We start from the raw sequence: 26752 nt of genomic DNA, 5'->3' as shown, positions 1-26752 counted from the left end.
CTGGTCAAGAAAAGGGAAGCATACATTGTATTTAGATCAGGGACAAGTGAATCCCTTGATGACTATAAAAATATTAAGAATACATTTAAGAGGGAAATCAGGAGGGCAAAGAGAAGGTATGAAATGGATCTGGCAGGCAAGGTTAACAAAATCCCAAGAGGTTCTATAGATATATTAAGAGTGACTAGGGAGACAGTAGGTCTCCTTAGAGATCAGCAGGGCTGCCTATGTCTTGAACCACATGAGATGGATGGGATTTTTAATGAATATTTCTCTTCCGTGTCTACGGAGGAGAAAATCATGGTTGCTCAAGACATAAGGGAAACAAGTGGAGATATTTTGGAGAACATTCATATTACTATAGAGGAGGTATCGGCAGCCTTACAGCACATGAAAGTGGATAAATCCCCAGGCCCTGACCAAGTACATCCTTGGACTTTGTGGGAGGCCCTTGCAGAGATATTTGCTTCATCTGGTGAAGTTCCTGAAGACTGGAAGGTGGCTAACATCGTTCCGTTGTTTAAGAAGGGTAGCAAAGACAAGCCAGGGAACTATAGGCCAGTCAACCCGACATCAATGGTGGCAAAGTTACTGGAGGGAATTCTGAGGGACAGGATCTATCAACATTCAGATACCTTTGTTCCTTTCTTACCTAAGGCAGCCTCTCAATCTGCAGTCATTCTTCTAATAGCATCAACAGTTCCCTCCTTCCCGTCTAATTACTCACCATACAAACTCCTTAACTATTGTTCACTTCTGCAATATCTTGGGATTAGTGAGGTCACTCAATGTCCACTCAAATTGCAGAGGCCACTGCACTTTTGCCTTCCAAAGATGGTGGACGTAGCTGTTGGGTCTTGCACTAAATATTCATTCTTCAATCAGGCCAAAAGGAATGGAGAGAAAGGCACAAGGTTTTACTTGAGTGAAAAAAGTGTTCTACAATGTATCAAACGTATCGTATTGTTCACGGCATAATGCTGTTCAAGGAAACAACGCCACTGATGCTGCCAACAGAGTTCAAGAAATTAAAGAAAATGCTATGTTTAAATGTTCTCCTTGGTGCACAAGTTTATTCAGAGTTCTCAAAGGAGTTGGAGGGAGGGAAAAGGGCCACTGAAATTGTCGTTACCTTAGTAGCACCAGATGTGTTGATGTTTCCAGTGACATTACTCGTGGGAGGTGTTAAAATAGTAATTGAATGGCCCTCTACAGCTGCTTCCACTAGAAGGCACAGCACAGGAGGCAGTTGATCGACACCTTTCCTTTTTTGGTTAGCAAGTGCAAAGAAGTATTCATATATAATTATACAAAGCTCCCAGAGGCATATTGTGGACTCCACAACTCACGTAATTATTTCAGTGCAATTTTCAGGACCCAATTTTTCTTTTTTGTCCATGCTCATCATAAACCTATCCCACCAGAGCCATAATTGATCTCATCGTATGATACTTTCCATGTTGGTACTAAAATGCCTCAAAAATGCAAACTTTTGTTTAGACAATAAAAGAATAACTACATTTATAAATGAAATGCAAGCTGGAAGGGCCATGATAGCAAATTCTCCAGCTTCAAACAATGTAATTACAAATAATACCTGACAAGATCAGTTTGCCTCAAACTAAATTTTTAAAATTTGTTTTAAAAAGTTGCTGTTTCAGATAATAAAGTACTGAAAATGCATCATAGATTGATTTGTTCAGATGAGTGAAGCTGTCTCAAAATAACAGGGCTGGGTGGTAGTGGGAGGAAACTGTGCAACAGGTAGAGAAGATGGAGCTGGGATGGCTTTCAGGCAGCAATAACTGAAGTAGGATGGTAGATAAGTGCTACAAAATAGAAAGAAAGCACCAAGTTGACAGTCAGTGGATTGCAGATAAATTTAAAACACAACTAAAAGGCAAAACAAAAAACACAATTTGCTTTATTAAATTGTGAAAGGATGTCAGAACTAGGGAGAAAAAAACTACAAAGCAAAGATCAATTGCTTTAATGAAAGAGCATTGTTTACTATAAATTACATTCTCCTCTGACAAACTGAAGTCTATCTGTAAATGTTTTACATCCACTAACATAAAATACACTCAATGGTCCTGACAGAAAGTTACCTGTTATGCTTATATTTTTTTGTTAAAGATACAAAGCAGAATTTTGTAAAATATTATATTGAGTTTTGGAAAACTAACAATTATTTTATCAGAAACAAAATTATGCAAATTTGCAAACATCCAGTTCTCTTCACCTTCTTTTGAATTTAGGTATGGACTTTGGGGAATATAGGATCTGGTTTTTGAACTAATAGGAATGGGAGAAAGAAACTAAACTAAGCAAGCACTTTTAACAAATGGCTATCAATGTGAACATGAAAAGGAAGTCTGGAAGAAGCAGTATTTCATTGGTTTAGAGTAAGCCTTGTCGTTTCAAATCTTCGTAGGTCTTCTTGTTAACTACATTTCCACTTGAATCTTCATATTCTTCCTGAAGCATAAAATATTAATTCATAATTAAAACAATGCTTATTCAGAAAATATACTATTATAGTTTCAAAAATAACAAAGTAGTTAAACTACTTTAAGTAGGGATAAACAAATTTACACTTGTATAACTGTACACATCCTTTTAGTGATCATCTGCTCTAAGATTTTAGAGAACGAAAAAGGAAAATCAGAAAAATGCTCTTTGATTATCTGGTGAATGGCTGTTTAGTAACTTGGGAGATTTTTTAGTACATTAAATGAATCATATAAATAAGTTGTTGCTATACTTCTATAATCACAAAGGTTCATCTTAACTTGTTAATATTCTCACCTGAATAAAAAAGTCACAGATTCACACTCAGCTCCAGGACATGAGCAATAGTTGGGAACAACGTAATACTGAGGAAGTGCCATCACAGGAGAAGTCATAGTCAGACTTTTGGTTGAGACATTAGACTATGGCCCCACCTACCATTTCAGGCCAAATGAAAGATTTTATGGCACTATTGTCATGAAAGAGCAGAAGTTCTCCTTGTGTCCTAACCAACATTTATCACTCAGTCAACAATGTAAACAATTCATCAGCTGTGATGAAAGATCATCAACTTGAAATGCCAACTCTGTTTCTGTTTACACAAATGCTGCCTGACCTGCTGAGGATTTCTAGCGGTAATAATTATACCAGATCGTTAGCGTCTTCACTTTATGGCCTTCATGTTACTAACAGTTTTATCTGGTGATTCATTTCATCGCTGTTCATAGCTGTGCAGTAAATAACTGCTATGTTTATCTACAAAACACGAGTGACTCTGCTTCTAAAAAAGATAGTCAGGCTGGGCATCAAGGACATTAAAGTTGCCATATAAATGCAAGTCTGAAAGCAATTTTTATCTCTGAACTGATAACACTGACAAAGGATTGTTAAAATGGTTACAGAATACACCAATGAATGAACTGGCAATGTGCTTGCTGCGTCACAATCTTATTTCCCGAAACCCAAGGACAGCGTTAATGAAAATTGTTGCAGGAACGACTAACCGCTGGGTACAAGATGGTTTGCTGTGTAGAGTTAGCAAAAGTGAAAAAGCTATTTAAAATTATGATGCATATAGACATAATACCCAGAGTGAAACTGATTCTGGACTCTTCTACCAATAGGAACAGAGGACACAGAATAAAGGTGACTGATAAAAATGTGACGTAAGGAAAAGTATTTTTAATACAGTGGTTAGGATCGGGAATGAACTGGCAGGGCAAAAATGCAGGCAGAATCAATCCTGTTGTTCAAACAGGATACAGGTAAGTACACAAAAAGAAAACAAGGTGGAGGAGATTGTACTTCCAAAGAGCCAGCCCAGAATGGATGGGCTAATTGGCCTCTTGTGCTGGAATCTATGATAATAAACCCATGAGTTCTTTCACAGCAATAACCTGTAGCATTAACTGCAATAACTGGTAGCATTACTTTTATCCAATTGTTCTCCTTTCACCCTGACTTTGGTTATAGAGACAGCCCTCTGAATAAAATAACTGACCCAAAATCTTAAAATCTTTCTCATTTTGTATGCCATCTAACTTCATTCTAGATTTCCAGAATATTCTGTTTTGGGTTCTCTTACATGTCTGTATGGCTCTAACCTGGACCTTACCCAACTATTTCAATAGCAAGCTGCCACTAAGTATTATGTGCTTCATTCACAGTTCAAGTAGCTCATTTACAGCAATTACCTCCGTGTCTGGCTGCCATCTCTCTGCTGCTTTCGAATGCTTGAGTTTTGCCCACACTAATTGAGAAAAAGAAATTTATTAATATTCTTGTCCAAAGGTTTCCAAATACAAATTCTCCTTACCAGACAAATCATACAAAATACCAACCTGCTTACCAAAACTTGTCTAAGATTATTTCTACTAAAATGAAGTAATGGACAGACAGGAAGATCTGCAGTTTTCCAATGGTTCCTCATGACCTTTCAAGGTCATACCACCTGATTGTGCATTTTCCTGATCTACTACAGAGAAGAGTTGGACTCTCAGATTAAAAATTAGATACTAGGTGCAAGGGCAGTTAAGCATTTTGTTTATTGAAATAATAGTGCAACAGTCCAGCGAAATAAAACATTAGCTAATGGGAGTATTTTGTAATTATCCTGGAAAAAAAAATGCATAAAATCATGGAGCGTAACTTTCAAATCAGTATTAAAATTTATGCAATCAAAAGAAGGCACTAGCTACCACAAAAGGGTCTTAAGTTGTCAACTGCAGTCAATGCTTTACCTTTCAGCATGGGCCACAACTGCTGACAATCACGGCACGGATCGTGTTCAACCAGACCCATTGGCCCGATATCTGTCAGCAGAACCCACCTTCACTCAGGCCAGGTGCAGGGCCCAAGTCACTGGTCCTCCACATCAAGTCCAGAATAAATGTCCAAATGGCAGCTAGTCACTCAGGTCATAGAGCATGTGCCCCATCCCCTAAAGCCCCTAAAAACCTTTGACAGAAGACAAAGCTACAAAGCTAGAGGTCAAAGCTGTTATTGATTTTAAGTGTTTAAATACCACTAACATTTAAATGTAGTAAAACTGAAATAAAACATTTAACATTTTATTTAGTTAATTAAAACACTTGTAAGTATTAAAGCAGAATATTTCTAAAGAAAACTTTCCCCCACCTTCTAATCTACAGGCACAGAATCCCCATGGAAATGAATGCGTTTTCATACTTTGCACCAGTTCTGAGCTGGTGCAGAGTCTGAGAGGCAAATCTCCAGCTTAGCGATTGAACACTGCCAGTTTGTTCAGAACTGCTGCCCCCAGCCTACACAATTCAGCCTAATATCTCAACTACTATTTTTTAATTCAGTCAAAGGTTACAGATGGTGGACTTTGCTAGCTTAAACAGTTCATTGCAAAATGTTGAGCTATCCAGGGACTACAGGACCCTAGTGAAATTATAAAAGATATCTTTTAGTCACAAGTATATTGAAACACACAGTGAAATGCATCTTTGTGTAGATTGTTCTGGGGCAGCCCGCAAGTATTGCCACGCTTCCAGCGCCAATATAGCATGTCCACAACTTCCTAACCCGTACGTCTTTGGAATGTTGCCATGGTTCTATGGATGTTGCCAGCACTCGAGGGACTGAGTTATAGGGAGAGGTTGGACAGGCTAGGACTTTATTCCTTGGAACGTAGGAGACTGAGGGGTGATCTCATCGATATATAAAAAATTATGTGGGGCAAAGATAGGACAAGTGGTCTTTTTTCCAGGGTTGGCGAATTGAAAACTTAGAGGACATAGTTTTAAGGTTAGAGGTGAAAGGTTTAATAAGAACCTGAGGGGCAACTTTTTTTTACCCAGCAGGTGGTTGATATATGGAACCAGCTGCCAGAGGAAGTGGGTGAGGCAGGTACATTAGATTTAAGAAGTATGTGGACAGGTACATGGATGACAGGAGTTTAGAGGGATATGGCAAAGTGCTGGGAAATGGGATTAGCTTGAATACACATCTTGGTCAGTACGGACACGTATGGGCCAAGGGCCTTTGTCCGTGCTGTACAATTCTGTGACTATGACTAGAGGGAATGCATTTCAGGTGAGAGGGGGGTAAGTTCGAAGAAGATGTGAGGGGCAATTTTTTTTTTAAACAGAGCGGTGGATGCCTGGAATGTGCTGCCAGGGGTGGTGGTGGAGGCAGATACGATAGGTGTTTAAGAGGCTCTTGGATAGGCACATGAACGTGCAGAGAATGGAGGGATATGGACATTGTGTAGGCAGAAGGGATTAGTTTAGTTAGGTGTTTAATTAGTTTGGCACAACATGGTGGGCCGAAGGGCCTGTTCCTGTGCTGTACTGTTCTGTGTTCTAAAATGTGGGAGGAAACCGGAGCACCTGGAGGAAACCCACGCAGACATGAGGAGAATGTACACACTCCTTACAGACAGAGGCCAGAATTGAACCTAAGTCACTGGTGGTGTAATAGTGTTACGCTAACCGCTACGCTAACGTACCGTACACTACAATGTTTAAAAGAAAAAGTGCAGCGAGTAAGAAAGTCTTATGACTGTAAAGCAGTATATAAAAACAGTTTGCAGTGAGATAGTGTTCCACCTGGACAATTGAAGAAAAACCATTCCAGGCTGCTGCTATTGCAATTCAGCAATTTGGTGAATCTGGATGAAAACTAGAAGATGCCAAGAATACTTTTCTGACAATGATAATAAACCACTTACTAAGCAACTTTAAACATTTGAACATCAAGAAAATGAGCCATAATAAATGAAGTGAACTCAGCTGAGGATACGTGACTAAATTCTTTAGCAATAATCGTTGCTCTGTTGCAATATTCAATGTTCTCAATGACACATGTTCAAGACAAATAGAAATGATCCAAATATAAATTTATTACCAGTTGTATCAAAGTGCACACTTTTTGGAATGGTTCAATATTTTGATTGAAAACTACGCATCATGTTTTGCATATTTGAATACAATGAAAGATAATCAAAATGATATTTGTACAAAACCCTCCAATTTGCCGTTTGGTTTAACAATTTTAAATACCTATTAAGCAATCTGTAATTTCAAAGGATCCAATGAATTTTGTTTGTGAATATTGTTTTCTAACTAGTAGGTTTGTAATTTCCCAAAATTACCTACCAACATAACACAAAAGTTAATGTATTTTAAACATTTAAACCAAATCTTTTTTTGAAGGAATAAGCTTCATATGCCCATTTCTAGCATTTCATTTCTGTTTGAAAGTGACCCACTGCATACAGCCTCTGCGCTAGAGGTAAAATAATTCCTCCACTTTACCACAAAACCATAACAGGTCATAATAATGAAATAATTCCATAATCGTTAATGGTGCAAAGAAAAATCCTGACTGCATGAAATCAATAGAACCTTTATATTGGCAAGTATTGAACTCAATAAAACCGTGAGCAAGTTTAATAAGTTTTAAGCAGCGAATTTGTAACCAACACTTGGGGTGAAATTAAACGGTTAGTGCCATTTGCCTGATAGAAGCAATGATTGTTCCTCCCCAGCTTACGAACACCTGACTTATGTACAGCCCGTACATACAAACAAGCATTTAGGAGACTGGCAGGATGGATTTGCTGGCAGCTGCAGGGCTACAGGCAAAATTCACCACTTAAGATTTTAGCCACGTTTCCAACTTGCGAACTGTTCAGGTTACGAACAGTTCACAGGAACGGAACCCTGTTGTAACCTGGGGAGGACCTGTATGGACAAATGTTGACTATAGAAATGGTGAGATTATAATTAATAATTGCTTTTGGAAATGTTTTAAGTTAGAAGGGATGTACAATGTAATTTTATTCGATCCTGACTCAAGTAAAACAAAAGAGTACTTACAGGATACAGCATCCTCAATTTGGGTAACATTTGCAAAATGCGCTGTGTTGGGGATTCCAAGACACCTCATGCCATGAGCATGACGCCATTCCTAAAAATGGTGAGAAAATTAACATGCATGTGAACAACAGAAATAAACAATAATCTATGAAAAAATGCAATAATCTATGCCATGTTATTTCCTGAATTTTTTTTAAAACTGTAATTTGGTTATCAGTTAAGCTCTATAAAGGAAAATACATTCAATCATTATGGATTGATTAGATTCTTCTACTTTTATCTCCTCACTTCTCTCCAAATATTTTCTATCAAACCTTGTATGTGCCATTGATCAATAACTCAAAAATGTCCTCTCTGCAGTGACTACCTTGTACTGGGGACAAAGCATGACAGCAATACCTTACACAGACAGAATATCCATTTAATGGCCTGGCTGAAAAAAAAAGCCCAACTTCAGTGACCAGCTTCTCTGGGCACATTTACAGATCGAACATAGTGAATGGCCTCCTATGGAGTGTACTTAAGAAAAGAGTGAACCAGCTTTTTATCACTCTCATAGTCATTAACACCAAGTCATACGCCACTAGCTTAAGACGGGGTTGAAGTGCCAAGTGGTATGACACACATATCATTGTGATCCATGAGGAGAGGATCTCCTGATTTCAATTTGTAGCTCTGTTTACCTTAAAGCAGGAGCTGGGATCACAGAAAATAAATACAACCCACTCTATAATCTGACAGAATAGAATACCAAATTAATTTCAACCATTTAACTAATTTATCAATCTCAAAAAACCCATGGGGAAGAAGTCACTTGCATGGGAATCAGAATAGTTGATTATGAAACATTTAAGCTAGCTCATTACTCCTTTGAGGAATTAACATGATACAATCAAAGGAAATAACATGGAAGTTAGGAAGGTTACCTTGAAAACGATATATTTTGAAATAACAAAAATGTTTACACACTAAGTTCTCATTCTTACAGCAAAGTGGCGTTGGAATGCTTTGGGTCCTCTGTAAGTGTAATTTCCACAGATTTCACAGTTGTAATTGATGTTCAAACCATGCAGCTTATATAACCAGTATGGAATGGGCTGGAAAAGAAAGTAGTGACAAAAAATTAAAACCATACTTTCAAAAGACAAAAATAAAGTCTATTGGGATGTACAAAATTAATTGACACTGCCATCTACTGATGATTTGTAGTACTGCTGTCAAGTGATAGTAAAGTGAGGAATTACGAATATACAAAACTTATTAAGAATAAAAACAACCAGGACCAAAGGAAAACTACACAGACTGTGCATTACTGCCTGTGGTGTCAAATTTAGGAAAAATAAAAAAAACTGCAGATGCTGGAAATCTGAAATAAAAACAGAAAATGTTGGAAACATTTGAGGGGTCTTGAATTTAAAATATTCTCTTTTTCTGTTTCCACATTTGCTGCATTTTCTTTTATTATAGACTCAAGGTTGGCTCAGTCTGAATCAGGGAATTGAGAGGTCATTATCCTGACATGTTCTGGTGACCTGAAACATGGAACATGTTTCTCTGTCCATATGTGTTCTCTGACATGCTGAGTATTTAAAAATGTTTAGTTTTATTTCAAAATTGCAGGTTTTCCTACAAATATGAATTAGACTAGAAAATTCAAACTATTAAATGCATCATGAAGATGTTAACATTTGTAAAAATAGTCATTTAAGTGTGACTTTCAAACAGGACTTTATGAGTTAGATATCCTCATTAGAATGCTAGCAATGTACAGTTTGATATACAGAGAAACACAGTATCTCACTTTTAGTGTGCTTTATTGAGACACTCAGATTTCCCTCACGTCCTGGGAAGTGGTGAAATAGCTTCACCCTCATTCAGGTGCCTGCTTAAAGCAGGCATATTTAAAGGCCTTTGTTTTCTGCAGGGTTAGAGTGGTAAAAGCAAAGCCTCATGCACAGCAGCTAAACTTCATCTTTAAAGTTGAGTTAAAAGTTAAGTTATTCAAATTTAACATCCAATTTCTATGAATATAATTTTCAACAGGAGCTAGAATTATTTAAAAGTACCGTGAAGAAGGTATGTGGTAAAGAGCACAAAACTGGAATTAGGGTAGACTATTTCAACATGGCAGCATCCTTTATTCAAATTACACTATATTTAAACCGTGAAGAAGGTATACACAAACTGAATTAGGGTAGACTATTTCAACATGGCAGCATCCTTTATTCAAATTACACTATTTCATAACACAGAATACTAATTCAGGAAAATTCACCACTGATCAACTATTGGGTTTATTATACTGTGCTACTTAATTAAAGTAAAAATTTATGGAACGTGGATGTGTTTCAGTGCAATTTATATCTCATAAATATTAACTAAAAAATGATTCAATTTTAAAATCATATTAGTGGACAGATAAACAGATTGATAGAAGCACAGCAGGATACCATTAAAGAAGATATACAGGAAACTCAGCACTTGCTCTTAGAGTTAAATAGCATTCTATTATAAGTTATCAACTTATTGCAAAAATTAGGAAGGCCTATTGAATCTTTCATGACCTTGCTTTATGCTAACCTTCCCGTCCCAACCCAATGGCAGGTTCTTTGGATTGTAGATGATTTCATTTTCCTCATCTTCACTCTCACTTTCACTGATGTGCTCCTCTTCTTCCTCCTCCCGCTCCTCTCCAGTCCGAGCTTGTTTACGTTGTACATTTTCTCTGGTGAGCTGTCTCTGTTCCTGTGGGGCAGGGGGAAAAAAGTCACAAGACCTCCGAAGGCCACAGATACTTTGCGGCATTAAAATAATAAAACTTATTTGCTCAGTTTAGCAAACTGAAGAATCTTTTGTGAATGTATAAATTCAACCATTATATTCAGCATTAGAAAGCAGAAAGACAAGCTTTCATAGGTTACTAAATATTATAAAATATGCAGGCTGTTGTGGATTCTTTGGGCAGGACCTCTATACAATGTCCTTTTAAAAAACTATGATCAATTTATTGGTAAGTTACTTCAATTACCAAAACAATAATCCTCTTACTTCACAACAAACAAAAAATTGCCTTTACCAAGAAATTTCCTTTTTTCCAAAAACAATGAATGCACAATTTAATAAACAACAGTGGTACAGAAGGAAGTTCCACTGCCTCATAGCTCCAGTGACACAAGTTCAGTCCTGTTCTCCAGTGGTGGCTGTGTTTAGTTTGCACATTCTCAGCTAGTCTGCAGGTTTTCCGCCAGCTTCTTCTCACATTCCAAAGATGTGCTAGTTCATAGATCAAATGGCTACTGTAAATTGGCCTAAGTATTGCTGGGTGGTAGGAGAATCAGGGTGGAGTTGATGGGCATGCGAGAGTAGGTTACATGGAAGTATTTGCACACTTAGAGGCGTATCAACCCAAGGACTCCACCAGGTTTCCTAATTACTCATGCAACTTGAACTGTGACAACAGGTTTCTCTATTGTGTAGCAGAGGTCGGGGTAACCTTCATAAACAAGCATTTTTAAAAATACACCATCTCCAAACATGTGTTTTCAACAACAATTTCCACATACAAGATAGAAATTGTGCCTTAGGAAATGCACCCGAACAACAGAATAAAACCATTATTGTTTGCCCCACAAAAACTGCCACCCAGCTGGCTATCAGTACCATTCCCAGGGCTAGAAGCCGATCATTTGCCTCACCATCAGCTCCACTTCACAACTGATCAGCCAGCAGCATGAATTGTTTGTTTCCTCAGGATATCCAGCACAGTGGCACCAAAAGAAATGCTCACTAATACCAGAGCCCCATGGACAAGGAATTTTGTTATTCCTGGTAGCACCAGGAATAATGGCCACGGCAAGCCAAAAGGTGCTGGCCTGAGAAGAAAGCAACTATCGATTGTTTCACCCTCAGCATCTGCTTCCACCTAAGGACCAGAGACCACAAACCTGCCTCACTATCAGCCCTACTCATACTCCTTGGGCAGGAGGCCTGGCCCATGGCTCACTAAAAGCCCCAACTCCCTAGGCAAGAGACCTGCCCCTGGCTCACTGTCAGCAAGCACCACAGGCCCACTCCCAGACTCCCCATAAGCCCCATTCTCAGAGGCTGAACACCTGACTTGCTCTGTCCCTGATAGAGGGTATGAGACCTAGGATCTGGATAACTACCATTTCTGAACATACTGTTAATGGGTTGGTGTAAAAAATGGATCAGTATTTCACATTTCATCTGTTCTACAACAGCAATCAGTTTAAAAGAAAAACACACTTCTATCATATTTGTTTGCATGCAAGTGCAAAATGTGATATAGATCTGTTTTTCACATTATACAGCAAGTCACTTATGCAATTATTTCAAAACGAACCTCGTTGATTCACCAGGAAAAAGCTAGCTTCCATCCAGACAAAACAAGTGGTCAACTATAGTTTTAAAAAGCGAAATAGTGACCATAATAAAACTCTTTCCAATCAGATAGACCAGACAGACAAGCAACAGACTCAGTCAACTTACCCCGAGAATCTCTATGTATTCATAGACTTGAGCTTCAAGGAAAGCAATTTCTTTGTTGCGTTCTGAATCTCTGCAGTTTGCGGGGGGAGGGGGGAGGCAGGGTGGTGGGAGGGAGGTGGGAAGAGGAAGGAGTGGAAAACAGACATATTTAATGAAGCAGATGAAAATCAAATCAGTGCAGAAAGACCACTTTTCTTATGATTTCCTGATTTAGAACATTTATCTGAAATGCTGCTCTGGTTGAATTTTCAATTTTTTTTTGAGGCATGTAATGATACAACAGACCTTGTCTCTTAGATTTCTGTCTGCAATTCTACCATATGCATATATATGCAATTGCAATTCTTTTGATTTTGTTCCAATTAATTGATAATTGTTGGCAAGGGGGAATTAATTTTTTTCCATTTCAGGCAATAAGCATTACTGGCCAGATACAGTATAGATATAACAGATGTTTTTTGACTTATGAACTGTGAGGTCTTTGGTGAGACTGCATGCTCTGATTTTCATGGGGTTTCCATTATGCTTTCATTTTCAGGGCATCCTGTTTGAAAAGCAAAACACGCTCAACCTATTGTGTTACCTGAATCTATGTGCTGTAATGCTCAGAACTGGTATCATGCCATCCAAATATTATATGAACATATCAAACCTTCATCTGTTGATTCATTGAAACAGCAAGTTGGATCAACAGATGGTACTTGGTACTTTCAACTGAACTGTAATAGCATCATACTTGCATCAAGTGTATCATGAGATAAAAGCTGCCTCTAGAGATGAATCCATATTGTCACGTCCTCATGGATTTAAGCTTATATAGTGGGTGATACAGAAACTTCCGAGATTAGATTCTTAACCCTAACCAGATCAGCCCTACGCTTGCTCTTGGTGCGACAACAGGATTATAGCTTGGCTGTGATATGTCCAAAAAAAAAATTGCCTGCTAACATTTCCCACTGGAGTTCATACATAAATTGTGTTCACTTGTGCCAACTACTTCATGGTATTCAGTATCAGCAACACTGCAGCAAAAGCACATCAGGAACAGAAAGAAAGAATATCCAATATAAGTTGGGGAAAATATTCCAAAAAATTATCAAAATCATTGATCTGAAACATTAATTTTGTTTCTATCTCCACAAATACTGCCTACCCCAAGTACTTCCAGCTTTGTGCTTTTATTGAGGATAATGTTCTATTTACAACACATACCATGTGGGTTGCTAGTTTACTAACCTTTACTATAATTGGCAGACAAATGAACATAAACACAAAGATCACAGGCTGCAATCCTCTACATACAGCAGAGCTACTCTGTAGCATCTGAACTCTTTGTTCTGCACGCTTCTCTGGTGAGCTCGGAGATAACTATAGCCTAGTAGGTAGGCCCAGTGGGAAACTGATGGGATCAGACTGTGTGCCAATTTTACACAACAGTTGATTTTACTTTCCAATGAAGTCAGTAGAAATTAAAAATCAAGTAGGGTTTAAAACAAGTGCCTATCCAATTCTGTCAATTCCACTGGAAGGCTACATTAAAACTGCCTTCTCTTCAGTGACCAAGAACCATTTCATTAAAAGACTTGAAAGCAAACAAAAAGGCCATGAGAAACAGCATGTACAAATGTTCAGGGTAAAATATGGGATGATAGACAGTCACAGCAAAGTGCAAGTATCATATCCTAAATTACAAGTTTTATTTTTGACATTATAAATGGCATATATATGCATAAGTATCCAAGACCAAGTGGCTCAACTGATAAATGCAGACAGGGACATCCCTTGTCTGCGCAAAATCTGCTGTTTCCATTTGATGTGCAATAATGATGCTACAATTGCTCGTGATACAGCTCGGTGATGGAAGAGAAAATCTTCCAAGATCTTGCACTGCTGTTTGCTATACAGCTACCAAAGCTAAGCTGATACTAATGACAAGGTAGTCGTGGGTCAATTGCCTGCAAGTGAGAAAGGGAACAAGATTCAGAGATAAAAAGGTTTGGTGTTCGCATAAATTTAAAAATAGATATTTTTGGACAATGAAAGGCATGACAAACAATATTGAGAAACAATATTGGCAGCATGGCTCTTGTACATCTTGCACACTAACATAAATTTTCATATTTTACTGACTTTTTAGTGCCTTTGGATTTAGATTTTGCAAATAGCGAGGGATCTAGTGCCTCCAAAGATTTCCCTTTGGTGCTGAATAATCGCTGAGCTCTCTCTTCTAAGGTTCTGAAAGAAAGAATCAATTTTAATACATTTTGCAATTCAATCTTAAAGCATTCCCATTTAAAAAGACAAAACCATGCAAATCAAAAATTACTTTTTTTTTGTTAGTATATTTCCATGAACTTTCAACTGAACACTTACCCTCCACATTTCAGACCTAAAGCCATCAAAGCAGATTTCAATCTGTCCAACCCAAGGGAAGCCAATTCCTGTCATTTCAAGATAATAACAGTTATGAAAACCACCTAAGACAGAAGGCTGTCACACAAAATAAGTGTTCTTAGAAATGAGATCAATATAATAGCACAAATACAAGACAACAGAAACAAATGGATTATTTTCAGGTCTGGCTGTGACTATTAGTGTGTTGTAAGGGTCAAAGCCAGGGCTCTAGATGTTTACAATTGGTATGACTCAGATGAAAGGACCAAGAGTAACATAGCCAAGTTTGGTAATAATTCAAACTTCAGGGAAATTCAAACTGCAAAGTGGTTCCAAAGAGCAAGTCAATGTGTAGGGCAAATTAAGATAGTGTATTAGAAGCTAGCAGAAAGAGTACTTTACAAAAAGAAAGCTCCACAATTATCTTTTCATTAAGTACTGTATAACTGTTGTGGGATTTTTCATTTAAAAAAAAATTACAAGAAATATAATTGTTGCTCAGTGGGATTAGTGTACATAAAAAAAAACAAAGTTGCCATGTAGGTACAACACACAGGTAGAAGCCAAATGCTTCATAAGGTTATTCTTGCAAAGACTGGAGCAGAAAAGCAAGCAACACTTGGTCTCCGTCCCCAAGGGAAGAATTACTTGCCTTGGATGTGGCACAGTGTTGTCTCATTAAATTTATTTCTGGGATGAGGAGCTTGTACTATTGAGGAAAAACTAAGTACAGTGGCTCTCAACTCACTAGAGGAGTATAAAATACTATACAGTGATCTAAATGAAAAATATAAAATTGTGAGAGAAACTGTCAGCACAGATGCTGAGAGGTTGTTTCTTCTAGTTGAAGAACCTCGAACCAAGGAACATGGTTTCAGCATAAGGGATCAATCACTTAGCACTACAATGGGTATAAATTTAAGGGGAGAAATCTAAAGGAGATCTGAGGGGTAGGTTTTTCCACACCAAGGGTGGTAAATATTTCTAACGAGGTGCCAGACGTGGTGGTGGTGGCAGATTCTTTTACAACATTTGAAAGGCATTTGGACAGACACTTAGATAGGAAAGGTGTAGAGAGATACGGGCCTAATGTGGACAAATGGTATTAGCACAGATAGCTCCCATTTCTGTGCTGTATATTTCTAGGATTCTGTGAAAAAGTTGAAAGAAAATAAGTGGAAACTGCATAAACAATCAAGGCATGAACCGTGTATTTCTGTAAACATGTAAACCTTTTCACTAATGAGCTGAAAATGAAAGCTTGAAGCTATCAAACCATTTAAGCATGTTAACTACGGCTGCACTTAAAGATACTTGTGGAGCTCTCTTTTTGTAAACATTTCACAGGAAAAAACGATATTGAAAATGCAACAAAATTATCAAGTGCATTCCAACCCAATATATTTCAAATCATGGACATTGTAACCTTTAAAATGGACTGAACCAAAAAGGAGTAATTGAAAAGAGAACCTACTTCCCAAGATGAAAAAGCTGACAAATCTAAGTGAGCTCCTGCATGAGTCAAGGCACTGCTCGTCTCTTTCTGTCAAAGGAAACAGCAATTAACTTCAATCAAACAAAGTGATGCAAATATACAAGTTAATCCTAAATTCCTAATGCAATATAAACAGACTGCAATGCTTGATGACTTTATTCAAATCTTTAAATTTTGCCACAGTTCAATGCACACATTTAATGACAGAGCAGATCAACAAAATAATATTTAGACTGCAGAGTGGAAAAATATTTTATGATTATTGTGATCCAGGTCTCAGCTGTGTGAGAACATTCAAGCTTATCCAATGCTGCACTCAAATTATTCAGGTCTGCATGGAATTTTAATCCATCTCTTCTACCCATCATAAAACCTAAGGATTTACCTAAGGTTTGCCTCTCAATGATTACTGCATTCACTTGAATTCTGTTTCTAGATCAAGCATATAATTTTACAAGGTTTCTGGAAGAAAACATACAAATCAAATTAACCTTATAGAACAAAATACTGTGGATACTGGAAACCTGAAACATACACAAAAAGTGCTCGGAAAGCACCCAGCAGTTAGACAGCATTTTGGAGGAACAGTTAACCCTTCAGGTCATGATTTATTTTTAAACAGTCCTAATGAAAAGTCATTAACCTGAAATTACACTTAATTTCTTTCTCCAAAAGATCTGTGAAATGGTTTACAGAATTTCTGTTTTTTTTCTTATCAATTAACTTGGTATTGGCTAAGGAAAGTGAATAGGAGAGAACACAGTTGGAGAGTAGTCTAATCAGTTCTTACCCACCTTTAATTAGCATCAGGGAGGAAAAGAAAGAATAAAATTGGAATGTGGTACAATCAGTAAATTCCTCGACATACCCCACTGGGCCAAAAGTACTAGATCAAAATTGTACCCCAGATTAGGATTATTTGGGGATAGTATTTGAGTGGCAACAATTTACATTCGTTGTTTGTTTTTTTGGCATTCAGCCATTTTAAGTAAAAAACATCACATTCCAAATGGTGAACATCAGAGCTGTATTTTCCTCCCAGCTGAAGTTTAACAGCTTGCTTAGGATATCTAACACATTGTGGTAGGCTTGATGTAAATGACAAACACAAAAATAAAATTGATATCGATTTTCCTTGCAGCAGTTAAGTGAAAATGGCACAAAAAGTCACATAATTAGGCTTCTTTGCAAATAATCAATAATTAATTTGTTTAAATTATACTGACGGTCATCTGATATATTTACACTAATAATACACTGGAATAACTACATACTGGCCAGCCAGGAAAAGTGCCATTTTCCCATTTCTTCTCAAAGTCAATTTGTATTTTTCCAAACAGCTCATTCTGATCCAGTAAAGGCTTCACTCGGTCTGCATAATCCTGGAGATAATCCAGCAACATTTCCAGATACCTAAAAGAATTACAAACTGCCTTCAGTATAATTAAAGTGAAGTTTTTATTTAGATGCCTATGTCCGTTAAAGTATAATAACTTCATATTAAATAACAAGTGGAGTGATTTACATTTGACTCAACTAAAGCAAAACAAAGCATCTGGTTAAGAAGTGCTTACTTGACCCAAACAACTTTAACTGATTTTAAGTGAGAGAAGTTATGAATCTCAATTTCAACTTTTAAGTTAACTTGTCATAAATGGACAACACAATTCACTTAAACCACAAGTAACAATTATAAAATACCAGAACAAAATTGCTAGATACTGACACTTGGACTGCTCAAAAGATATATACTTAAAACATCATGCTCCCTGATTTTCTGCCGTGCGAGAGGAGAGATTTAAATGCATTTCTTTAAAATATAGAAATACAGACAAATTTACAAAATGGTATTTGATAGTAAGAAAGAAAATTTGTCTGAAATTGGATCAACTATTACCAATAAGGAAAGCACGCTGAGTACTAGTGCCAAGTATGTGATTTACATTTTAACTTCCAAAAACAAATTACAAAGAGAAAGCATAATGGAGATCTCCCAGAGACTCAAGTTGGTCTGCCAGATGATTACATAACCACTATTTTGCTTGTCACATACGGAAGTATACTTTTCTAAACATTTCCAACTTATAATGCAACAAGTTAAATTGCCAGCTTCTAGAAAATAACAACAAACTCTGGATCAAATTCCCTATGAAAATCAAATGTATTTCAGGATACAGATTCAGAAAAAAAGAACTTTCAGCTATATCGCACCTCTTACATTAGTGTATCATAGTTTACTTCACAATTAGTTAATTTGATGTGGGGTCTCTTATAGGAAAAGTTATTATCAATTTATATATAATTATAGCAAATAAATTAAGTGACCAGCTAAATCTATTGTTGGTTCAGCAGTGATATTGGCTGGGACATCAAAAGAACTCCATACTTCACATGTTGCTGCAGTTTTTCTCTTTTAGGTCCAATTGGGTAAAAGGGGCTTCAGTTTAACAACTCATCCAAAAGTGAAACTTCCTCAGTAATGCCCAAATCTCAAAGTGAAGCTTGAAGCCACAGCCTTTGGTTCAAAGATTTGAGACAATCTGAAACTAAAGACAAAATACCTCCTATCTTCCTGGGTTTATTGCACATCTTCCATTTAGTTTTCAGGAGGTGATGAAAATAAAACAAAGCATGGTTAACTCAAACTGAGGATAGAACAGATAAAATTAATACTAATTGAAATGGAAACTTTAAGGAAAGGAAGTAGGAATAAGTACTTGTGCATGATGAATGACAGCTATTTCATTCTTCCAAACAAACTACTTCATATAATTTCAATTATATGTCATTTCTACCTTAAAAACTGGCATTCTACAATTGCATTACTCTACAAGGCCAGGATGGAGCCCTATACATAAAATTAAACAACTGTACAGGAATGTCGACACCTCTGATGTAGAACTCCTTGTCATACTGGTCAGTTATTAATAAGCTGCTCAGCGATGAGTTTTGATAACAATAAAGCTTCTACTTTACATCAGAAGGAAGTGGTAGCTAACTTAGGGAGCATTTATAGCCCAGAGGGACAAACAGTTATGTGAAAACTGACCACTTACCGCTTATATTCTGCATTTTTCTTCTCTTTTGGAATGTCAAAAAGTTGATCAAATGTAATTAGGTAGGTAATATAATCACATTTCTAGAAAAGAAAACATTTGTTACAGTCATTTCAGATAAGAGATTATAAAAAATGCTTAATTCTATGCTGAAAATATTGTTTATTATATCAGAAAGCATCAACTGTTTGCAAAACTTTCTTGGTAAAACTTCTGACTGAACTCCTTTTCATGCTTTACTTAATTCCAACCAAAGAGTACCTATACCACAGATACAGAAATACTGCATGTGGTTTATACGTATTACTAAAATCTTCATAATATTAGAGTGTATCATTTTTTAGTTTACTTAGAAATATAATACTATAAAACAGCTAGAGCCATCTCTACAGCTATAAAAGCCACATAGAGACATTAAGATTGACACAAGAGGAACTCACAATACTTTGGATAGCTATCACTTGAGAATGAATCTAAACTCTAAAGAGATAGAACCACTTGCCACCAGAGGGAGCAATAATAAAATTTCAAGAAATACTTCAATCACAACATTAATTGCTTTTCTGCATGTAATTTAATTATTTTTGTGTGGTTAAGATAGAAATATTTAATTACTTTTGAAATTCTTCCTAGGACACTAATAACTGTGTATCCACATGACAAAATGTAAACCATTAAATCACAGGATCTAATGTTTAGTAGTTTAAGTTTTTTTTAAAAGTACACCCAGAAGATGGGGCTTACTTTTCAAAATCCAAGTCCCCTTGCATCTCCTCCATTTAAAACACAATTAAAACTTCGAAAGCAATAAACAAATGGACTCAGTTATGTTAATCTTCTTTTTATTGTTTTTATTCCTTCATTCTTATGAACTCCGCATTATAAAACCTCCCCCATCAAGACGTGAAATGTCCAGGCAGAGTAACCTCCAATTTTCTCGCTCGTGGGAAACCTTGTCGTAAAGTGTCTATACAAATAATCACCTTTATGGAGAACTGCAAGCCAAGATCCAGCAAAAAACAAACAGGACTGTCAATGTTTTGACCACTGCACCATCACTAGCTTCATGTGACTTACCTCTGAGCCTTTCAGGTTAATGTATTTGAGGTAACAGTCATGAAGGTCAAGATAACGTCCATATCCTTCCTCATCTGTGAACTCGACTAGATCTGCAAAGAGAAATTGGATTTAAATTTTCATTTACACGTATTTCAATCACAAGCAATAAAAGGCTTATCGTGAAGTAATTATATAAACAGTCACTGATATTTTCACACAGAGGATGGTGGGTATACGAAACGAGCTACCACAGAAAGTGGTAGAGGGAGGTAAAATTACAACATTTAAAAGACATTTGGACAAGATCATGGATAGGAAAGGTTTAGAGAGATATGGGCCTAGCTGAGGAAGACACCTTGATCGGCATGGACGAGTTAGGCCGAAGGGCTTATTTCTGTGCTATATAACTCTATGACTATGATATTGGAGAGATTCTTAAAAGTAATTGCACAATATTAAGAGCTGAAGAGAGAAAAATTCAGTTAAAGATATATTGTGTGAAAGTAACTGTCTCAATTATACATGCCACAAGTAGTCACCATGCCATTCACAACACCCACAGGCAGTCACACAAGGTCCACAGGTGAATCAAGCAAATTTTTTTTTATTGGTGTAATCAACTTATTCCTTAACGATAAATAATCCTCGCATTAAGTGGGTTAAGACAAGACATGATACATAGAAACAACCTAGCATTTGCAAACTGAATAGGTGACATGCAGACAAATACTCATGGATGCGATAATTTTTGGGGAAGAATTCCATGCCTTACACTTGTTGTCAAAATAGCGATAATTAATTGTGGGCAACATTTAACAAGAACAGCTGGTAAATAATAAAGAATAAAAGCATCCATACTTGGATAAATTAAAAAAAAACTATGTTTTAATAGCACTTCACATGTCATAGTCATTAAAGGCAGACATTCATTTTTAATGGAACTGGGCCATTAAAGACAGTTAAGTGTACTGAAATAACTTTCCCATAGGATTCAGTGCTAAAGCGATGTTACCCAATGGTTACATTAAAAAAGCAGGAACCTAACGCTGTGCAGACTTACTCTGTGCTTCTTCACTTGGATTATCCCGAGTCTTCATTAATTCCTCAAACTCTACTGACATTGGAATACTTATCTGTAACAGAGAAAAATAGTCAAAGATAATTTATGTTGCATTAGTTTCAATCATATTATTTTTCCAAACATCTAAATATAAAGTTATTCACTTCATTAAAAGCACATTCAAGTTCCAGCTTAGAAGGCGATCAATAAATGAATGATATTGAACTGTAAACTGCAGGAGGTAGCTCACGAGGTTGATGATAAACTGTTAAAAATATATTCATTATCTTGCTATTTCCCATTAGGCAAAGGATACTGTTTATAACAGATTTAAAGTTATTTCATTACCTAGGACAGTAAAAAGTCTTCCTGTGACAGCAATGGGATATTACTTCTGCAAGAGAATACGGGCTTTGGAACCAAAGATTACACAATACTGCTTTCACGAACACCAGAGATGTAAACTAATTAAGAGTTTTCTCAATGCAATCAAACAAATTACTACACAGAAAAGTGCACCCCTCACAAGCTATAAGAAACATTTGCAATAGGAAGTGGTGACAACTCTTTGCAATGAGTTCAGGAAAACCTAACAAATATAAAATATTAACTACTGGACGCTAGTAATTCAGAGATCAAAGTTCAAATGCCACCAAGGCAGGTGTAGAATTTAAATTCATCTGGAGCATTAAAAGACAAACAGCTGTCAGCTCTGACTAGTACATAACATCAGACCCACCAAATAGCTGACACTTCAATGCCCTTTGAATGACCTCGCAAACTACTCAATTAAAGGGCAATTAGAGATAGGGCAAAAAATGCTGGCCCTGCTGTTGATGGCCATGTCCTTAAAAATGAATTTAAAAAATGGTTTCAATTGTGAATGAACTTTTTATAAAACACATTACTCTGACTGAGGGTACAAACCTCATTTGGGTGTTTTCTGTGGAATTCTTTGATCATTTTCAGCCGATTGTAGAATTCTCCAAACTCATTGGGTCCTGAAATAGCATTTAACTCATCCTTTCTCATACTGCCAGCAAAACAAAACCATTACAGTGTAAAGGGTTGTAATATGCACAAAGCAAAGGTAAAACAGATAATACCAATAAATCAGTCAGTGCATTGAATGGTCTTTATAGACCTCAGTCAGAATACACTACAGAAAATATCAACCGTTGATTCAAACTGAAGAAAATATATTTGTATTTTAGAAACGAGATTAAACGCTTTAATTGTGATGTAGCTAACTAACAGCAGAGTCACATGTGCAGGTCAAGGTGCAGAAAAATAAACTTGGAGAAGAAAACACTTTTTAAAATGTCAGTTAAGCACAAGCATCACTGGAGAGAAGCAATACACTCATTAGTAAATCTATTAGTGCTATCATTCGTGCAACTGAAGTAATGTGTAACATTTTGCCAGTTTCAAACAAAAAAAATCCTAATAAACCGGAGTTGCATTACATCGTCACCAATTACTACAATACTGGAGTTACAATCTGAAGATTTTATGTCAGTAATAGTAAACACCTGTCTTTATCTTCATACAGGTCTCTTAAGTTTCCAGCCACTTCCATGTATCTCTGGAAAATAAAGACATTTTAAAACTTGATCATTTTAGTCATACTAAAGAGAGAACAGTAAACTGTATTAGAAAACAATTACAACTTTCAAAAACAAACAAAAAATTGCTTATCCTTAGTTCAAGTGATTAAATTCTTACAATAACTTTTTTTTTAAAAATTCTTACAGTACTCCTTGTAGAACCATTCACATCCCAACAAAAACCAGCAAAGCTCCAGTACAATTGCAAGAAAAATCATTAAAAATGGAAATTGATTGTTTACTATAAAAAAACAAAAATTATTCACCACAGCCAGAAAAGCCCAGTTCAAGGGGTTGCAATTCTATATGAGGTGCAGAATTTTAACATAATTCTTAAGAAATAAAGTCTTTATTTATCTAAATAAGTCTTTATTTGTAGTTTTCAAGCGACTGCAATATTAAAAACTCAGTTACTTGCTTTTCATTAACAAATAAAACACACTGGCCCAGATTTTGCTTTGTTTTTCCACCCACAGTTCACTACAAAACTGCACGTTTCTCAACATAATTGCTGAGAAATTTCAGGATTCCTGTGGAAATACAGACGCCATGGAGTTCAGCAACAAAGCAGAGGCTTGTGAGATACTAGACCTGTACCAGGAACAACATGGCCAGTCATTTAAATGAAGTCTATATAACTACAGGGAGGAAAGGAAGAGAAAAGTTAAGATTATTATTTATTTTGTCTTTTATTTAATACTTTTAATTTAATGATTTGAAAGTGTTGCATTCTTGACTGATAATTTTTTTAAAAAATTCTTCAATATGTCATTGTTTTTAAATGTGTCTGAACGTCAAAGACATTCTCATATATTGATTAAGCTTAAAAGCATTGACAGCCAGCAAAGCTGGGGCGTGGGGGATTGCTAACTTTAGGAGGTTCCTGGAAGAGTTTTATGAACAGTTTGCTCAACAAAATGTAAGTGGATTGAGAAAGGTAGGGCGTTGACTGTGAATGGTGAACCTATACAGCACAGTTTAGAACAATCAAAAAATTGATTGTCTGCAGTTCAAGTGCTATAAAAACAGTCATTACTCTTAATATTAGGGAGTCACACTGGAAAAACAGAAATAAAGATAGCAGGAATAGGCTAAAGAATGACAATCGGGACTGTAGGAAATATAAAACATCTGCTAAAAATTAGAATCCTTCCAATAATTCATTGTGTACATATACAGTGTTCGATTACATTGATGATCCTTGGTTTGCTTGAGTCAGGAGGACTTATTTCAGTGGCAAAACAGGATGAGGAAGGAAAAGAATGATCCTGAGTTTCTGCTCATGGCTGTTGCCTCTCAAGTGAGCCCTGCAGGTAAACATTTCCTTTATCTCTACTGAACAGTCATGTTATATTTGAGCACATGGAGCTCAATCAATACCCGAGAAAGCCCACTTCTGAGAAAGAAATAGAACCAGGAGGTATATAGTCTTGTAAAAGATTATGCCAAATCCTTAGATGGTTTACACTGGATCAAAGTTTTACACCATTAAAAGAGAGCAACAAATCAGAGTCCAAACTATATGTTTTATAAAAATTGAGAGATCTACACAATGGTTGTCAACATAAAGTCTAAGTAGCAACAATCTTAAAACAACAAGGAAATAGGAAGAGCAAGTCTCAGTGATCCTACTCACATCAAGCACTGCTCTGGCCCGATGATCAGAGTTGATTTGGTCACGAAGCTGGAAAATAAAATATTTATTTAAATATAAACAAGCAAACATCGAAAATGAAATCCTGGCTCTACCATTTAAAATTCTTAACAACTGGGGAATGATTTGGTAGGTAACTAAACTAATTCATTCCCTAATATTTCCAAGTTTCATTGTTATTTAGAGACAAAGTGCAATTAATCTTTGTTGTGCAAATCGAACTCATTCCTGAGAAGCATCATTCTTCAAAATTATGAAAAGAAATTCTCAAAATTACTGATGCAGAAAGAGCAAAGTTAGTAAACACGAATAAGGGCAGCCACATTCAGCGTCAGGCTAAACCACTGAATGAAGATATTCTGCAATCGCGCAATTGCATTTGATCTCCCCAGTGATCTCCATATGCTGACCAGCAAAGTGTACTAAATTGACGTTTCACCGGGAAGAGTATTGAAGCCCTTGGACAGCAAGAAGTTGTGAGAAAGAGGCTCTGTATTACATCTCCAACACTTACTCAGAAGACATGGGAATCAGCAGGTGACTGAGATATGAACCAGAATATTAAAGGAATGGACCTTCACAATGGTGAAGGGAAAGAAATAAATTCGTTTGGCGGTACAACACCTCCGAGATGTCAGATATAATAATAGCCAAACAGTTATGGTGGCCCTAGGAAAGAGGGGAGGAAAATGAAAGGGATACAAGGACCTAATCAACCAATGCCAACCAAATGTCTTGATTGAAGGAACAAAAAAGGAAACCGCGGCATGGAAAGAGGCATTATCACACCAAACGTGATTACGACAAAGAAACTAGGAGTGTAGAACAGAATGTTTCCTGAGAGTAGAGCAACAGGAATCATTGTCATCGTAACTCTGCGGGGGGAATAGCTTGAACGTTTGTCCTTGTGTTGTGGTTGGGGGGGGGGGGGGGGGGGGGGGGTGTGGGGGGTGTTGGTGATGTGTGGGGTGGGTTCGTGGGGGTGCGTAGGATGGTGGGGTGTGGGTAGGGTGGGGAGGTCGGGAGTGCGTAGGGTGAGGGTGGTGGAGGTGGGGGTGTGTAGGGTGTGGTGGGGAGATGAATGGGGAGGTCGGGGGTGTGTGGGTAGGGTGGTGGGTGCGTAGGGTGGGGGGTAGGGTGGTGGGTGCATAGGGTGGTGGTGGGGAGGTCGGGAGGTGGGGGTGTGGGTACGGTAGTGTGTGCGTAGGATGGTGGGGGGGGGGTGCGTAGGGTGGGGGAGGTCGGGGGTGGGGACCCGACAGTCAGCGCGGGGGCGGGAGGCCACAAGCTGGGACGGTGAGGGCCGGGTGGCCGGTGCCGGGGGGAGGAACCTCTCCCCCTCCATCCCACGGCTCTTTCACCGGGGGCCGGTGGCCTTCCCGAGCGGGGGCAGGAGACGCCGCTCTCCTCCATTCACCGGCCGCCGCCGCGCAGGCCCGAGGCCTCCCCTCCTCCCCGGGCTTCCTCACCGTGGATTTCTTCACCATCATCTCCTTCACCATCACATCCATCAGCCGTTCCTTCTCCTCGTGGTAGCGCCGCTGCTGCTCCAGGATGGTCTCCATGGCGCCGCCAGGCAGGCTCGCAGCTTCCAGAACGGACCCGACTCGGCGACGGACCCGCTCCCTGATTGGACAGCTGTGCGAACGTGACACTACCCGAAGGTGGGCTTGGCTTCACCTTCCGCCGGTGCTCGAGCGGCGTGCAAAGGTTCCGCCGCGGGGAAGCTTTCTGTTTTGTGGCAGTTTCCCACCCGGAGAAAGTTCTTTACAGTTTCCATCGTGGTGAAAATCAGGAATGTTGCAGGGGCAAACAACTACTTGAATTACAACTCGGTTACAAACTCTGGATAGCCTCCTTCCTGGAGGTTTCAGGACATTAGCTCAAACTCACCACTCAGCATCCAATACTTTTAGGATAAGGTATCTTTTATCAGTCACATGTACATGGAAACACATCTTTTTGCGTAGTGTTCAGGGGGCAGCCCGCAAGTGTCGCCACGCTTCTGGCGCCAACATAGCATGCCCACAACTTCCTAACCTGTACGTCTTTGGACTGT

General features: G+C 37.7%; 1 protein-coding gene across 1 annotated transcript; it reads right to left on the bottom strand.

Annotated features, from left to right (window-relative positions):
* Positions 1-1908: 1908 nt before the first annotated feature.
* sf3a3 (splicing factor 3a, subunit 3) lies at positions 1909-26368 on the bottom strand. Its single transcript, XM_052036222.1, has 17 exons — positions 26163-26368; positions 24676-24723; positions 22965-23017; positions 22360-22465; positions 21433-21505; positions 20391-20482; positions 19314-19396; positions 17532-17670; positions 16237-16305; positions 14742-14809; positions 14499-14603; positions 12369-12438; positions 10440-10604; positions 8846-8956; positions 7860-7950; positions 4206-4261; positions 1909-2478 (listed from the first exon to the last, which is right to left on the bottom strand). The coding sequence occupies exons 1-17, from the start codon at positions 26256-26258 to the stop codon at positions 2401-2403; spliced, it is 1503 nt and encodes a 500-aa protein (XP_051892182.1). The 5' UTR covers positions 26259-26368; the 3' UTR covers positions 1909-2400.
* Between the last annotated feature and the right edge of the window lie 384 nt (positions 26369-26752).

Source organism: Pristis pectinata, chromosome 22, assembly GCF_009764475.1.
Source record: "Pristis pectinata isolate sPriPec2 chromosome 22, sPriPec2.1.pri, whole genome shotgun sequence".
Taxonomy (NCBI): domain Eukaryota; kingdom Metazoa; phylum Chordata; class Chondrichthyes; order Rhinopristiformes; family Pristidae; genus Pristis; species Pristis pectinata.
This window is presented reverse-complemented; position numbering and strand designations above follow the sequence as displayed.